This window comes from Heliconius melpomene, chromosome 10 (assembly GCF_056956725.1).
Source record: "Heliconius melpomene rosina isolate 202511_hmr_F chromosome 10, ASM5695672v1, whole genome shotgun sequence".
Lineage (NCBI taxonomy): Eukaryota > Metazoa > Arthropoda > Insecta > Lepidoptera > Nymphalidae > Heliconius > Heliconius melpomene.
The window spans coordinates 9962731-9981892 of record NC_140398.1 but is presented as its reverse complement, the minus strand read 5'-3'; the positions used below and the strand labels follow the sequence as shown (position 1 = coordinate 9981892).

General features: G+C 29.4%; 1 protein-coding gene across 1 annotated transcript in view; it reads right to left on the bottom strand.

Annotated features, from left to right (window-relative positions):
- Positions 1 to 19162, bottom strand: part of LOC146535535 (uncharacterized) — a 55575-nt gene that overhangs the window by 33019 nt on the left and 3394 nt on the right. Inside the window, exon 2 of the mRNA XM_085190903.1 lies at positions 18306 to 18356. Coding sequence (XP_085047029.1) covers positions 18306 to 18332 — 27 coding nt within the window. The 5' untranslated portion in view covers positions 18333 to 18356. The remainder of the gene's footprint in view (positions 1 to 18305; positions 18357 to 19162) is intronic.

The following is a 19162-nucleotide window of genomic DNA, read 5'->3' as shown; positions in this document are numbered from 1 at the left end:
TTCTTGAAATGCGCTGTCTTGATAAGTTGATGTCCTTAACATGAACACCTCGACAGACGGACCTCGTTGTTAAATAATCGTTGACCCCGCGTGGGAAGGATCCTCTATAGAAATAATAGATTTCAATAATGATTACCTATGGTTATATTAAAGTGAATTATCCAGCCATTACATCATTTACATAATAAACTTATATGAAATATAATATTACAGCATTGCTTACGTATATTCAAATTATAGATTATTGTAAGTAGATAATTTACGAAACAAAAAAAGAAATAAATTCAATATTTATATAAATACAATGTGCCAAGCTTTAAATAATTGCATTCACTTTATACCTAAATACTTTACGCAACTAAACGCACCTAGTGATGATCTTAACAATGATGAAATAACTTGTAATGCTTTGTAAGTTGAAATTTTTAATTGTGCTAGGATTGCGTTTAAGAGTCATTGTCACTATAATTTAAACAGCAGTCACCAAGATTTAAATACGTAGTTCACAGTACGTACATAGTAGGTAACAAAAAAAGTCAGCTTTACGCTGAATTCATGCTAGTGTTAAGACACTCCGTTCAACATAGTAGGTAATATGAAACAAAAACATAAAAAAACCAAAATAAATTATCTAGACTTCCTCGTCACATTAAATTAACAAATAAATAGCTTTGCCTGAAATTAGAAACATTTCTTAATGCCGAATTTACTTAAGCAATCTTAAAAAGTAAATAAAAGTAACCTATAAACCTCTGCTGTTTTTATATGTTAATTTGCAAAACACAAGTCAATATCGTGCTCGCTGCGTGACTGCTCCTTCTAGATAATATTTTATTTGTTTATAATTATCAGATGTGTTTCCTAGCACTATCTTTTGTTTTGTAAATTTCCGTTACCAAGTGATCCTTTGAAACATTAATATTGTAATCTATCTGCACACGCCACAGATAAGAATACTCTTTACATTTGTATTGCACTTTAATGTTTATATTAAACTTTGCGTCAACTACAATTTATTTTATTAGACTTGACATTATAACATCAATATCCTACAATCATTTACTCTTATTACTAGATAATTATCTATTATACATAAGCATTTACGGATATCATTAATTGTGATGTCCAGTACTTATGAACGTAATACGCACATGTGGAATTCGTCAGTTTGGCTCCAATCCTTGAACTTCGCTTTTATCAACACAAAGGAAAATGAAGCTTAAGATCCTCGATCAGACATTTCACGACAATGCTTGTAAGGTCACAAGCATTGTCGAATGTTCCAGCTCGATCTCAAAACATCTACAAATGTCATGGCATTAGCATCAGCAAGGGCGTCCCCGTAGCATTCCGTTAATATATACCATTAAAATAATATAATCGACAGGAGGTATTTTATCTTTGTATTAGAATCTAGTGGTAGTATTAGGTAGCAGTAGCAGTTAGACATTCAGCTATTTATTTTATATAAGAAACACTTTTACATTATTTTATTACCATTAGAAAATATGTATGGATCTTCTAGGGAATATATTACACCTAAATTATATAGTAGAGCTTCTGCAATAAAGTACGCAAACTGAGAAATAGACTATAGATTTACATCACAGGGAAAGCCATACGGAACTATGAAGGTACGCAAACATATGTTTAAGGTGATAGCACCATGGAAATCAATTAGCAACGCCTAAGGGACCTCTCAATACAATTCCTTGTGAAATTGTTACAAGTTATGCATTTCATTTACGCTCATCGACGTTTTGTGTTAGGTAAGTTGCTCGTTTACTGAAACCACGGTAGTAGTGAACCATGACGTTTGATAAATAAGCAATTTTGTTCGATCATAATTGAAAAAAACGTAATGTAAATATAATTTGATGATAAAGTAAGTAAGAAAATAAAACTGTCTTTCAAACTTTAGGTGTAAATACACCTATTTGAACGAACTTGAAAAAAAAGTAATTAAAGAAAAAAGTGTAAGGAATAAAGAAAAAATCGACAATTAGTTTGTACTCGAGGTAACTTTCAATGGTTAATGGTTTTGTAGTAGTTTTTTTTAAATAATTGTTAACACAATTATATTATAATTGTAATTGTTGTTTAATAATTGTTCATTCTACGATTGAATATGTTTTTACTAAATTATTTCATTCGTGACTTGTATTACTTAATTCAAGATTATCATTTTCATTCATAGTCACTCATTTTAAACGCTTCCTTACCTCGTTACTATTGTTGTAGAGACTTTCTCTAACATATCTGATGTACAATATACATACAATCACAGGAACATAATACTAATTATTTCTAATGATATCCTTTGAAATACTGTACCTATATGTCTTCATATTGTGAAGGTATTCATAGTACTAAGTGTTATGAAAGTTTAAATGACTGGCGCAATGGTTCACATTACACTACAAGAAATATTTATTTTTGTAATCTATTCATCTTTACTTCGCTGTCATCAGATAAGTTTTATAGTTAAGTAAATTTCGCCACGCACCACGACGATATGTACAATATCCACCTTGCAAAATACAGAAATATTTAATTGGAAAATACTTCTAAATCTTCATAGAAAAATCTAATCTAATCTAGCTTCACGCTATCCCTAACGGGGTTGGCAGACAGGATGGAGCGCCAAAAGCTACGGTCTCTGTATACGAGTACTTCTTTCGCTTCGTCCACTGTCATCCGGGGTGTACTCATGCTTTTTACGCGACCTTCCTCCAATATTTTTGATACTGTGTTTTCGAAGATCAATCGAGGTCTCCCCCTAACTGTCTTACCGTTCATTTATCTATCATACATCTTTTTTGCCATTCTTTCATAACTCATTCTTTCGACGTGCCGGAACCAGCTGAGCTCGTTCTTCTTCATTCTCACTGTGACATCCTCGTGTACCTGTCAGAACACACTACAACATTGTAGTGACAGAACAATTAACAAGAAATTGTTAATGTTCTATTGCTACAATGTACTAATGTCGCAATAATTAGGCTTAGATAGCCAAGATAACGTAGGTAGAAGATATATGAAGCTTTTGCAAGAGCTGACGGAAAATTCTTAGGTCACATGGTTTACAAATAAGAGTCTAAATCTTTGGTGTGTATGTTAATATTTATATGATACTTAAATTTTGTTAAAAAATATATTCAAACTTCTAGTTTTATCTTCCGACACCGGTTTTCTTTAGAATTATTGTATGTCCCAATCGTTTTATAGCAATTTGGCAAGCACTATCGAGTTCTATAGGAAATGAAACTAGCTGTGTGCAATTATGAAAAAAGCCAGCAACAAGTCATAGGTCGATCATAAAATAGTAGTCGTACAGGTTTTATTGTAACACTCAGACTATCATATATCGAATAGAATCTACTTATTTAAATGGAATTCAATATCAATTTAATTTAATTAAAATTTATTAAGAAATGTTATGTGTAGTAATAGTTCATGGATTTTATTTTAGCTTATCATAATCCATTAACGTTGCCATAGTCGAAGAGAAAGGAGAGCAAAATGCTACGGTCCCTGTATAATTACAGGGACGTCGTCATTCTTCCAGTATTATTAAAACGTCGATGGTTCACAGAGGTATGGATAAAAATAAAATTATAAATTTAAAGGAAATTTTGCACCAAAAAGTTATTTACTTATTTACTATTATTTAATCTAATTTCAATATTGAACCTACGTGTTATATTGATAGATTGTGTTGATTTGCAAGCTTTGCATATGAGTTTTCTAGAGGTGTCGGAAGGTCAGATTTAATAACGTAATCATAAATTATTAAAAAAATAGACAACTTTTATGATTAAATTATTATTATTTTTTTTTAATATGCACAGATAAACTTAACCATTACTTCAATGTTCAAATAGCTGGCCAATGTCAATATCTATATAAGTATATAGTTGAAAATTTTATTCATAGTTACATATTTGCTTCTTAAAAATTGTTTAAGTAAATTATTCGATTAAATATGGATTATGGGTCCATTTTACTGCAAATTCAATTTTTCTATAAAAAAATTATACCGCAAAGTTATGATAGTTCGTGGAAATATTTAAGTACTTATACTATAAACAGATATATAATTAGGAATATTTGTTTGCAATAAGTTCCGAAGTGGCGAAATTTTAATGGATATTTAAAAGTAGGTACATTCAAATAGAATTATGAGCAAAACGATTATGGTTACCGTAACCTTGTAATGCCTAAGTGGCGCGCTTTATAGAAGTAATGTCGGATGGGGTCACTAAAGTTTACAGTGCCCTACCCGCTTACGTGATATTGCATACTTAATACAAATTATTCTATCGTCACGCACGTACTTAGTGAATTATATATTTAAAACAATATACAGTTATATTGTTACTGTACTAAATCCTGAATAATTTAGTTTTTATTTATTTCTAAAAAGCAGAGAAATTAATATAATTTAAAAGTAATTGTTTCTCTTTGCAAAGTACACATACATAATTTCAGATTATGCCTTACTGCGTCACGAAAGTCTCATGAAGTAAAAGTAAAAAATATAAAAAAAAACTTTACTTAGAAAACGAAACTAACTGGTTTCTCAGCTACATACTCGTAGCTTAAACTTGAAGAATTTCTGACCATAAAATTATGTATATTCATTGTAGATCTCAAGAATAATTACTATTTTTTTATCTTTACACATTTCCTTTTTTTTAAATGACAAGAAGAACTGCTTAGCTGCTGCTGCACAACACCTTTTCTTTCAGAAATAGCCCTTAATTAACATAGAGAGGAATTTAAGGACCTCTAGAACTAGAACCAGCTAGAAAGATCTAGCTAAAACAAAGAAAAATCTTTATTATATCTAAGCATAAACATTCTTCCGATTGGGTCGTAAAGTCAGATACATCCTAACTGCGCCACGATGGCGTCATACATAGTAATACATAAGTATTGTATTTATTGTAAATACATATTGTAGAGATATTAAATAAATATTTATATACACATATTTACATAGCGCAACTTCGTTTGCGTGGACTACAGAATATAAAACCGGTAGGAACCTTTACTCCCTGAAGAACCAGCCTGAGTAATTTTAGCTTTGTCAGCTTTTCGGATGAACGTTGCCAATCAGTCAGGGAAAAGTTTTATATAAAATCTTAAACTTTAGAAGATTCATGACGCGACCATATCCTGTAGGTTACATCTACTTTCTACGTGCAACAAGTATTAGAAATACGAAAGTCTAATAGTCTGTTAAGCGTAACGCAAATACATATGAATACTGTAACAGTTGAATAAATTCGAAATATAATATGTAATATAATGATAATCGTCATACTTTTAATGAATTAATTCAGGTAAAACAATATCCATTTACAATCAAAACTACATACGTTAATAAACCCCAGTTACACTTCGCCATTATATACAAGGGCTTATTAACATATAATTACCTAAGCTTATTCCTAGTTAATTTAATAAAATTGATATATTTTCAATTTAGTATCTTATTTTATCGGACATATATATATGCACTAAAATTAAATTAATTATAGTTTCCGAAGCAAAAGTCGCAATTAACTTAAATAGGTTAAAATTATATTGTTTGTATATTTCACAAACTATCCTATTGACTTCGTATCAACAAATTACACACTTACATCTTATACATTCGTATTAATTAGGCAACTAAAATTATGTAATAGATTCTGTAATTACCCTTTTCCGCAGATTAAGCTCCCTGCCTTTCTTGTTTCTAAATGATATCGCATATTTTTAATACAATATTATCCTCTTAATAACTACGCCTACAAAATTAATTATTAATGATGGCTTAGAAATCGAGTACCCAATTAATGATATTTTATCTGTTACTCTGAAACTGATTATTTAATCTAATTAAGATTTTTTTTTTTAATATTAATTGATAAACTATGAATACATAGAAAGCAATAATTAGCATTCTTGTACGAAACTGTGACTAATAATAAAAAGTTATATCAAAAATGAATTCATAATTTCTGACTTTTTTATGACCAATTTAAATTGGCTACGGTTTATCAAGGGATCTTCTTCAACTTTCTTGGAATTCTAAAAAGTCCTTCTGTAAGGTCTCATGAAGATTTACATTACATCTTAACCTGAACCTCTTGAGCCTAAACGAGCTTACTCCGACTCTACTGCAACACGATGATAGTAGTGTATGGAATGCTAAAAAAAACTTCTCTTTTTAAACAAGTTAGTTATAGCATTATTATATTGAGATAACAGATTAGTGTGTTTTTAATAAGCGGTTACAACATAATTTGTTTCTAGGTAACGACAGGAACGATGTGATATCAAGTTTTGCATGAGATAAAATGTTTGAACTTGTTCTTAATCAGACATCACCTATTACACATTATTAATAACAGAAAGTCGGTAATTTGCTTCCCATTAATTACTCTCGCCCCCTTAGTTTCACTTTGTTATTAGGAAGAGAGAAATTAAAATGCGCAAGTACCTACAAATTTTGTTATCTTTGCGCTTTTCCTCACTGACTTTCAATTTATGCTTTAATTTTTTATTTGCTTTTATTTTTTCAATAGTAGCCTCCCGTGCTTCGTTGGTGTGGCTTTTATGACCTTTACCATGCTTATTTTATTTAGCACCCGTTGTGGGTTTGCGTCTATATTTACAAAAATACCAAAAAAATAATAATATAGGCAATATTGTATATAACGTACGCATATTATATATAGATATTCGAAATGGTGATTGATAAACCTACTTGATTATTCTTGTTGTTGATAGGTATATTTAAAATAAAAAAGTTGCGGAAAAATTTACCAATTATCTCTTATTTGTTTACGAGGCGTCTTGCGTATCTATTTATAAACATATTTGTGTATTTAAGTAATTGGAATGACATGGCGACAATATGCGTTCATCAATTATATTATTTTTAATATTATAGGCGACAAATAAAGATAACCTGATATTCCTTAACAGTCAGATATGTGTACAAGTGACGACGATGGCGTTAATAAAGCTTAGTCCCATAATCGTATCTAATACTCATAAATATGAGCATAAACTTTCTATTCTCATAAATATGTTTTTTTATTGAAATATAATTTTGTTAACGATCTTTTATAACAAAAATAGAAATTTCATTTCTACGTTTACGACATTGCCAATACACTTATACAGTATAAACGTATAAGTATATTATTTTGTATAGTATAATTAATTGACATTCAAAAATAACTAGTGGCTAAGATAGTAAGAAACTGTAGTCGTAAGTAGGTACAAATAATGAGTGTCGATTGATAATAATGGAAGCAAATCGGGTCGCGACTCTACTATCTTTTGTGATAACCCCACCGAGGAGATCGGGTCTTGCCCGAGAGGCACAAACGTATAGTTAAGTAACCGCTTGATATTTAAAATCGATTAAATAGCTTCATACTAGCTTAACACTAGCTTCCCTCCTCCTATTCTGCTGTGTGCGGTGTGTATACAGCGTGAAGCTGATTTAAAATATATTAATTTTAACATTTTTTTAACAATTTTACAATGTCCATCTGTGAATGATTGTGAATTCGATTCCCACTCGGGACAATTACATATGTTCATAGATCAGTTAAATTCTTTTGTCACTACGAGTAGATACTCTCAGTCTATTCGGCTGTATAAGGATGCAGCTTAAAAGTTAAATATTTTAGGTTATTGATTTAATTTAGGATCATGGTTTGAACTCTCCCAAAATTAACCTTTATCAAAAAAATATATAAAATGTGATGTTTATAACCGTCTTAAAGTAGGGGCATGACGTATTATCAACAGTATTTCCTAGTTCATATTGCTAAGTGAATAATAGAGGCTGCAATTATAATGAACAGTTATACTAGACAATTTCTAGGCTAGTAAGAATGAGGAAGAGAAACAACATTCGTAGGTAAACTTTTATTTGTCTTTCAGGGTTCCATACTTCAAAAGTAAAAAACGGAATCCTTATAAGAATGAGTGCATAGGTACATCCGCGAACTTAATTTGTAATTTTGTTCAAAATGATAAGGCACCTCTATATTACGCCAGTCGCATTCTTTTCGACCTTTTTTTTAGACTCACGCTCCCGTTAAGATACTTCCGATTCACACTTTTTGCCAAATTCTCGAGGCATCGCGGGTTGAGTGGCAGCCGCCGCGCTTAGCTCCGACACCAGAGCGAAGAAATGAAATGAAATGAAATTGATTAAATGAATTAAATAATTAATTTACTCAAGTGGGAATCAAACCCACAACCTCTTGCGTTTACAGTCACACGTTGTGCCCCTGCGTCATGACATGCAACATATATTTTGTAATATTTTTTTTGACTTATATGTATATCTAATAAGAAACGTTAAATTGTCTTTAAATATAACTAAATTCCAATGTAGAGTTCATCACAAATGATAAAGAGATCAAATGATAAATTTAAAAACGGTCGTAGTTTAAACAAAATAAAAATTTATATAAATATAACCCGAATGATACCGGGACGTGTATTGGTAAACAACAAACAAAAGCTATTTATATAATCATTCTGACCCATTGAATGTTATTGAAGGCGGCCAATTAAATAACAAAATAAAATATTTGTTTTGCTATAAGCAAAGTAATGGATTGTCATCATTTAAACGCACAAAAATATTAATCAAGGAACAAAAAAAACTAAATAGAATAGATTCTTCTATTCTATCGATTTTATTGTTAAATAGTATTTTTTTCAGTATTGTATTTTACAAAATGTTAGCTTTTGTTAGTAACTCTTGAATTTAAAATTATTACATAGTTAATAATAGTCGCGGCGTTGAGTTCAGCCACTATACAAGCATTGTTATTTAGCTGTGGAAAGCTGATAACGCATTGTTTTTACACTAGGTTCTCTCTGCTCCTGCTGAATAAAGATACGGAAGAAGGAGAGAAATTAAAAAAATATGGATATATGAAAAGAAACCGGTATTATAAGAGGTCACAACTATGCAGTTTGCCTTTCATTTATAAAAGAATTTGAAATATGTATATCCTACAAATATTTATTTGCCACATAAGAGGAAATGAAAAAAGGTAAAAATTTTATTATTTTATAATTATTCTAACGTAATATTAGATTTTTTATTCCTGCTCTATCAAATTAATTGATCAGAATTCTTTAACCATTCCTTTCATAGTCCTTTACTTTTCTTATCCACAATATGAATTAATGAAAGAAACAAAGAAATAAATTAAAAGAATTTATACATATGTTTTTAGTAAATGGTATTTACGTATATAACTCATACCTATCTATTATATTCCCGCATGCCGCTATAATTTAAAATATGTTGAACTTCAAGCAAGAAAAAAAATTATAGCAGAAACAACTTCAAGTTATGAACTACGTATTTAGCCTACACCTAAAAACTTTTAAAGGAACATCATTACCAAGAATACATCACGACTGTGCTATTAAATTAGAATCGTCAATGAAGCTGATGTTTTAGTTATTTTTTACATTCTCACCGCAAGTAAATCATATACTATGCCATATGGCCATGACATTTACAATTTTGTTAAGTTAAAGTTTGAAGCGTCACAGTTATGGGAAAACATTCTTTGTATTGAAGAAATATTACTCCATTAATCATTATAGATAATATATGACAGTTCTATATGTAATTATATAATTTCCATTAATACTTTTTATGTGTTTTATTATTTTAAACGTTCATATCACGTACTCTCAATGACAGTTATTTTGAATGAAATTACTCTTATCACTGTTTCCTACATTTACGATATGCTATTTTTAGATATTGTAATAATATTCGGAAGCATAAGTTAATGTATTTAAATAGATTTAATTTATTTAAATAGTTTAATTTGAAGGATGTTTACCATTATTTTATTTAATAAAATAGAATGAACGACCCCATTAATATAAATAAGTAGTCATTATACGTACATATTTGGAGCAAACTTTATATTTATAGTTGAATATTTACATAGTTGATGAATGATATATTTACGACTTAATTCATTTATCTAATCTTTTACCCCAAATGTTAATATATACAATATATTGTATATGGAAATATTCGAACTCGTCTTTAATATAAAGACTCTTCTCTATTAAGGCACATAGAGATACGTAAGGTCGAAAATCATCTGATTACGGTCTTAATTTGAAAATTCACACAGACCTATAATTTTAAATGTTATTTTAGATATTTTTTAAATGTTATTTTATCTAATACAATTAAATAATTATTATTCTAGGAAATATTTTCTCAATACTACAATGTTTTCAAACAACAGACGTTTAAAGTTTACAAATCGAGATTACTTAGGTCACGTGTATCGCATCCGTCTGCTCCATATTGCGCGATGTCACTTTATCATTTCGTAGTTATATATATATAAATCTATATTCAATTAAACAAACGAAAACGTTATTACGTAAATCAATTTCAAATATTTGATTATGAAAATATTTTCATATATATAGTCTTTTAAAAGTTAAAAGAATATCTGTTTTTGCATTGTTGAAATATCGCGAAAAATGTTATAAAATATTAATACAAGTATTTTATATGATCTACATATATCTTTCGACAAATAAGATAATAAGATTTAAATTTGAGTTTTCGTTGATTAAATTAAAACCTTATTAATTATATTTTACGAATGAAAAATAATTATTTGACATTAAATAAAAAATATAACTATTGATGGCCACACTAAGTAGCTACTTATATAAAATTAAAACTAATACACAAATATTTTTTTCCGGAAATGATACATATAATTAAATATTATTAATAAGATTATGGTCATAAGTAAAGTCAAGGTGAGCTCTAAATCTATTTGTTACACTTATGCTCGTATCAACCATTATGTCACCGGGATGCGTGACGCGGTCGACCTTCGTGTTATTGAGTAGGCAACAAATTAGAATACAATACACGATAATATACCTAACCTGTAATTAATATGCGTTTGTCATGCATTTATCCCTAAATTTTAATCAAACCATTTTAATCATATATTATCATTGTCCTTATAGGCTGTCAATTGTTACATTCTTAGCCTATTCGCTCAATAAATTTAGATTGTCTGTGACTCACAAATGTACAAGGTACTGTTGATTGTAGATGACATTTCGATAGTTTTTTTTGGTTTTTACCAATTTAAATTAAATATATTTTACAATTTTCTACTATACTTTCCGAATACATCTTTAAAAAGATTTTTTTTTAATTTAAAATTTTAATCATAATTTTAGATGTATCTGTTATCATACAGGCCCATATAATCAGATTTTAATATTATTACCAATAAAAAATATGTATTTTCCGAAACGTGAAGTAAAGCGATCGTGACGTGAATACATTATGTAGCTACTTCGTGATCAACGTTGCTGCCGGATGCAACTTTATTTATTCTTGTTGAAGCTTTTATAAGATTTTATGTTATGTTAAATTAATTGAAATACAAAAAGCTATATGTATTTCTTTTACTTAATCAATTTTATTAATTAATACTTTTAAACTTTTAAATTTTATTAATTAGCGTTCTTCACTTGCCTCAAAAAATTACCCTATCTTCAGATGTCAGAACTTTTATATATATTTAATGAATTGAATATAAATATACAAATAAATTGTTGCAAAGCTCGAATACATACCTACATCTTACACATATAATAAAGACCGTCGTGGCGTAGCGGTACAAGGGTGTGCCTGTAATGCATAGTTGTGGGTTCGATCCCCACATGAGGAAGTAAAATATTTAAATTTTGTAATTTGTAAAGTTTCTCTTCATCATCCAATTTACAATACAGCTTATTTTTATAAACATCTTTATAAAGTATCAGGAACTCTCATTATTAAAATCTATGATTAAATATAAATTACTTTCAAGATATATAATAATTAACATACCTTTAATATAAATACTACAGGTTATGTCTAACACCTGACGCAGTTTCTTTGCCTGGTTCTTAAGTGCGTATATCCACACCTTAAATGCACCACTCCTTCTTTATATACTTGAAGTATAATATAATGATTATTCTGTAAACTTATATGGGTCATAATCAGAAAAAGTGTACTTTTTGTGTCTTTTCTTGTCCCGCTACTTTGAATGCGTTTTAAAAATACAATTTTAAAGATAATTTAAATATTTTTCCATTTAAGATAAATTTATTTATTAACTTAAAGATTTTTGTAATATTTTAAATGTATTATGGCAAATAATAGTATTTTTTGTTAGTTGCAAAAAACCTTTCAAAATGCTTCCATACAATTTTTTGGTGTCCCATTCACCATTTTACTTTTTAAGAATGGATTTGTTACGAATATTTATGGTTTTATTTGATTTCAGATATGTTTATATTACTTTCCTTTATGCATAATATTAAATAGAACTACTTTTATTGATACATCATTTATTAAATAATATATATTAGTTAAGTAAATTTGTCCCAAAATATTGTCTTTTTTGTTACTCAGGGCTAGTAACGTACAATTAAATTATGAACGCAATTATTTTGAATGGTGTTTAATATTATATTTATTATGGCACCATATTTCTAAAAGTCAATGCTGTCGTAGCTACAATCAGTAGTGTTCTCGCAGCAGTAGAGGGGTTCAAATGTTTTAGAGTGAATGCGTGAAATTACATCTCAGGGTTATAAACGGCTTTTATTTTGGTAAGTATTCTATAATTTCGTTTTCTTGTTTACGTTATTTGCTTCTTTTTACAAAATCTCAAAAAAGAACTTCAGTGCTTGCACATGCAACACGTGGCTTATGAGCAAATATTTAAAAAGGTTAGAATTTCTCAGACTTCATTCTCAATTTCGTTATATTTCGTTACGTAACGAAATTGAGAAAATATGAAGCCTAGTTCACAATTACGTTACCAATGTTTTCTTATATATGTGTATAATAAAATTGTAACGAACCGGTGCTTGTATATGGAAGATATGTATATAAGAAAAAAACAAATGCTGGCATATGAAAAAAACTATTAGTGATTTTTCATAACGTAAAGTAACCAAAAATAATTATTTTTAAGTTTTTTGCTTGTTTGTCTATGTGTTTGTGCACGCTAGTCTCAGAAACAGCTTAACCGATTTAGTTGAAAACATTTTATATTCTTCCTGAAATTAGTTGTGATTTTGTCATTACTATTTTTTGATAAATATTTTTTTATTTTCAGTAAGCGTCATGGCTCCTATGTCAAATGCTGAAAGACATAAAAGATATAGAGAACGTCTTAAACAGACCAATCCTATTAAATATGAAGATATGCGGAATAAACACTTACAAAGAATGAAACTTAATTCCAGTGATAACGACTCAAATTTTGATATATTTTAAAGTGGATTTAATTTTATCATTAACTTTGTGATCTCTAACTAGAAATATAAGTTTATTATGTTACGAACTAGCATTATTATATTGTTAATATTGTCACTTTGTTATGTTTTCTTGTTACATTTATAATTTATTATTTCACGATTGAATCTTTAAAATTTTGATCTGTCTCAATAAATAAAAAAAAAACAATAGTTTTATTCATATAATATCCTTATTTTGTTGTGTATAATGCCTTATGTCATCAGTTTCGTAACAAACATTATCAGTATTGTTACTTATCAGTTACGTTACGAATTCGAAAATGTCCACATTTCTGATTATGACCCATATACTTAATAAACCTACTTTGAAAACAAATGCAAATTTAACATTAGACTATAAGTATAGTCAAGCTCTTGCTTCTTGTGCATATTTTTTATCACCTTTATGTCCTTTACTACCGCATGTGCCAGGGTAGGCAGAGGAAGCCTAGTATAAAGACACTCTACTCCCCACTTTCCGCCGAATTCTGGAGGCATTGTGTGTTGAGTGATGGAACTCAACACCGTACTTTTGGCTCGACATCACACTTTTCAAAATGTTAAATATTTAATATCTGCAATTGCGAACTGAACCCACAGTATGTCGCATTTACAGTCACACGTTTATGCCACTGCGTCACGACTGTCCTCAATATTATTTCTGTTATATAATTTATTAGGTAGTTACCATTTTTATCAAAAATATATTATTGTAGTACAATGAAAATCAATTTACTAGTAACCTTACGGTTGAATTTTAATAATGTGTGGTTTTAAATTTACGAAATACAGTAGTCGGTCCAGCGATAGGTGTTTAATATGTGAATATGTTAAACAAAAATTGAGAATTCTTGTATACCAACAGGACCTTGACCCATTGCGCCAGGCTCAGCCGTGACATCGAACTCGTTTGAGACTCGAGTCCCCGTAAACGAGACTATCATCGCCGGCTCCAAGGTGACCACAGTTACGCATTCCGCGAAATAGTTCTGTCACTTTTTCATAAAATATTAAGTAAAGCAAGATATTAAGTCGATTCCGCAAACTCGCTGTCGCCATTTTATTGTATAGGCTCAGGGATAATCATGTGGGAACTGTAACATAACAATACGTTAGTTACAAAAAAGTCGCAATTATTTCTGGATATCTTTCCGTTGGTATTGACTAATTTACATACTTGACGTTCACACGCCTTAAAAATTAAATTTAAAAACATTTTTTAAGGAAACTTTGGGCTCAATGTGAATATTGAAACGGAATTTAAGCAATTTACAATTTTTTCTTTTTTAATTTCTCACTGTATCCCACATGCTGCAACAAGGGCTGAGAGAGCCTAGTAAGTCGCTCGTGTCATTACGGGATGATTGGTGGATGTCAACGCCACGCTTTTCTTCAACATTAGATCGAGAAATTTCGAAATTCTATTCTCTTATAACAATTAAATTAGATTCATTAACAAATACCGCTATAGTTTTCTTTTTTACTACTCTATATCCGAGTCTATACATAATACACACTCCACGTGTCATTATAAATTAATTATAATTCTATTTAGTGTTATTTTTTATATGTAAATCAATTAATTCAAGAAAGTTGCATATCATATAACCTCGGCATTTCACAGAAATTAAGTATCTATGTAGGTATCCATACGATAAATTGAACAGGATAATGTGAACCATTGACTAAACCTTCATAATTAGTCTAAATTTATATGAATAGCACATTTTCTTTAATTTCTCCTGTTTAGTTATACATAATTTAATTAGTAATTATGGCAAAAACTATAACAATGTTCTATAAATATTCTTATTATAAATATTAATGATATTTACACCCACTATACTACACCAGTTGAAGCCATTTGCAATTAACATTGAAAATAAAATTTATATTATGCATATTAAGAGCATAAAATTGTGTACAATTAATTTTACTTTCTCTTGGTATACGACAAAGACAATATATATAATAAACAATATATAGACATTTAAAAATAATTAGAAGACTGGACAAATAAACACGTTATGAAATTTGAAAAATAAACTCGTTTCTATGAGTAATCAGTTATGACTTCATGAAACTATTATAAGTAATTTTAATATTATTGTATTTAAAAGGAACCGCAATTGATTTTATTGAGGTAAGCCACATACTAAATGCGAAGGTTGCTTACGTTAGGGTAATAACGCATGAAGGCGACGCGGACAGGAGCAAAGGAACAATGCACGAAGACTAATGAACAAGTACCTACCTACATCAGCGCTGCAGGAATGTAGTAGAGTCACGACACTCTTTGTTGTTAGAATTAATCAATTGAAGAATCAAAGGTTGATTTACCGCTCGTTTTAGATACAAAATAAACAACATTCTATTATTATTATAGATTCCTAATTATTTATTTAATTAAACAATTACTGGAACCACAGAATATAATAACTGAAATAAAAATTACGAGGCCGTCGTAGCGCAGGAGCACGAGGGTGTCACTGTAACACGATAGTTGTGAGTTTGGTAACCATTTGGGGGAAGTAATTATTATTTATTAATATTTTCATTTCTTCGCTCTAGCACCAAGTACGGCGATGAGTTCTGCGATTCAACATGTAAATTCTCGAAAAATTCAGTGGAAAATGGGGAACGGAGTGTCTTAACACTAAGTTTACTTTACCGACCCTGCTATATGCGGTTTGCAACGTAAGACTAATTTAATTTTTAATTTATTTTAACTAAAATAAATTAGGATTTCAGATATACCTACCCGTGTTGTTTACACGTGTCTACATAATGATAATTACATCATAATTACACAATTTAATAAAAGTTTTTCAAATATAGATAACAAAAAGTATTTAAACAATCGCTCAACATTGCATGTAAAAAACAAACTTTTATATAACGCACGTTCTTTAAGCGTGCTAATTTTGTTTACAAATTACTAATGTCAAGATAGTTTATCTCTACTTTTTACTTTTCTTCTTCACGTTGTCAACTGCAATTTTCAGGGTTGGCGTGGGCACACATAGAGAACCTAAATACTACATAAATTTCAACATTCTTAGGAATAAACTAAAATATTTTGAAATATACATAATACTTTCTCTTTACACAAGATGGATGACATTAAATAACAAAAAAAGAACGACAAGTGAACTAATAGAAAATTTCCTCATCTCATCAAACTCACTATATTATATAAATTAAAAAAAATTGTTATAAAAAAATCAATAATTGAATTAAAAATAATATAACGAAATCATCCTCATTATTGAGTAAAAGGTGATTTATTATTTGAGATTGTACTAACATACCGCTATACCGCTAATCAGCGCGACCTCAGTAGCAGTTTGCTGAAAAGTATTGCGGCAAACAACACAAGCTTGTGCAATTTTTGTTTAATATATGTTATGTTCAAAGGTAACCACAATGAATATTTATAGTAATATTAAGAAATACCTCGATAAACTGTAACATTATTATGTATGGGTAATTACTAGTGATCTTTGACTCGTATTCAAAGCAACTAATACCGAGCAAATAAAAAAAACACGTTATTTCCTATTTAAATCATGTATTAATTAAATTATTTATAAATATTAATATTTGAACAATTATTATTACAATATCTTTAATATTTATGGCTGTAACGAAAATATAATTAACTGTATATAGTTTTATGTTGAATAATAAAAGTTAGGTTCCGTGAACCTAACATACCTAACCTACGAAAAGAAGCTGCTTTTTAATAATATAAATATACATTTGCTTAGTTTACAACGTTTGCCGAGGATTTATTTCATTTTGATGAATGATTTAATTTTCTAACGTAATTTATAAGAATAGCAAGTGTTATTTGATTAAAAAATACTCTCTCTATTTAATAAAATGTAATAAAATAAATATAAAAACATGACATATTTACTATTGTCGCTTTACAAACTTGATATGTAGGTATAGTATGTATTTTATTTATTTGATAAAGTAAAAGTGTGCATAACATAAACATAATACAACGATTAATAAGCGTGATTTTTTTTTATATTAAATATTATTAAAGAAAAGTACCTACTATTAATACTTTTTTATAGCTCCAATCAATCAGTCGAATAATAAATGCCAACTTCAAATAATAATAAAATATAAAAAGAAAATACGCAATGTTTCCAATCGCAAGAGCACCATTTTTACGTTCATTATTGTATTTATCTTATGACCTATGTATGTCATGTTTTTAGTATACTGATACGTTTTCAAAATATAATTAAGGTTTAATAACAAAAAGATGTCAGTAGAAACATACATAAGAATTTATTAACTTTATTAGGTCCTAAGTATACTAGATATACATAAGGATCGAAGAGTCCATAAATTATAATATGTGCAGACGGTTCTACATTCCACTATCATGACTATGCCTAGAAGTTTGTAGTTATTTGGGTTATAAGTTTTAATATTTTTAGGATATGGCCAAATTTTGCGAGGCCTTACCATTTAAAGTGTATATATGATATTACGTTCCCAAGTCTGTCAAGGTGGTCCTGTCCAAATATTTTTTTTATTTTCTTATCACTCGTAAGTTTAGTTATTGAGAATTCGATCGATCATATACCGACAGTAAGTATTTCGATGACAAATGTGGCCGTGCGATAATGTCGAATTCGTGTCAATGGTTCAATGCGACCCGGGGGCTGGCGCCGCGCACCTCGCACCACGGGCCGCCAGCCGTCACCCACGCGACATAACCAGCCTAAATCGATTTGTAACTATTAACACAAAGTTTTTATCATAGCTCACCTAGTACTACTTACTCTACTAGTACTAGTCATTAATTGTGATTTTCCCTTTTTAATTCATGAAAAATATATAATTTCATTAATCTCAAAAAACTTAAAACTATCTCTTACCGTAAAAACTATTTTTTGTTTCTCCATTTTAATGGTTTTGACTCGTCTTACCTGAAAAAAATTAAACATTATATTCTCTACTCTCACTTTATTCTCTATACATTCATGTTAATAATTTAACATACATACTTCAGTCATATAACTGATATGTAGTTAATAATTCATAGATTTATAAATTTATGTGGGTAAGTAAAGGCGTGATGCATGGTCACGAGCGTGAGACTGTAAACGCGACGGATGAGGGTTCGATTCCCCCTCGGGAAAATAAAATATTTTATGTTTTCATTTCTTTGCTTTGGTATTTTTAGCTGGGATCTTAATGCCAATACCCGCAATGCCTTAAGAATTTGACGGGAAGTGGCGAACGGAATTGTTTTAATGGGGAACAGAGTGTCTTATCACGAGGTTTCCAGGTTCCATTTGCCCTACTATGCGTAGGATACATCCTGATTAAAAAATATACATGTACTGTAATGTAATTCCTACGATTTTCGAGAAGAGTTTGAAATTTAGGCGTAATTTAGGACCAGTCAAAGGATTTGTTCATTCCATCGTAAGGTTGACATTTTCGCCACATGACGCAATTGAATACTATTGAAGACAGGTGTGCTAGCAAAAGTTTCAGCGAGTTACGATAATTCTGATAAATTTATTACTAACTCCATATGAAGTTACAATGCTTGAGCTGTAGGCACGTTGATTTTAAGAATTATTTACAAACTTAAATATTTAAAATTATATTTTTATAAATATAAGAACTCTACGTGTATGTCTATTTAAAAAGGTGTCGAAAACATTTTTAAATAGACACAAATTTCTTTTTTTAACATGTACATGTTAATAAAAAAACTCTTAGC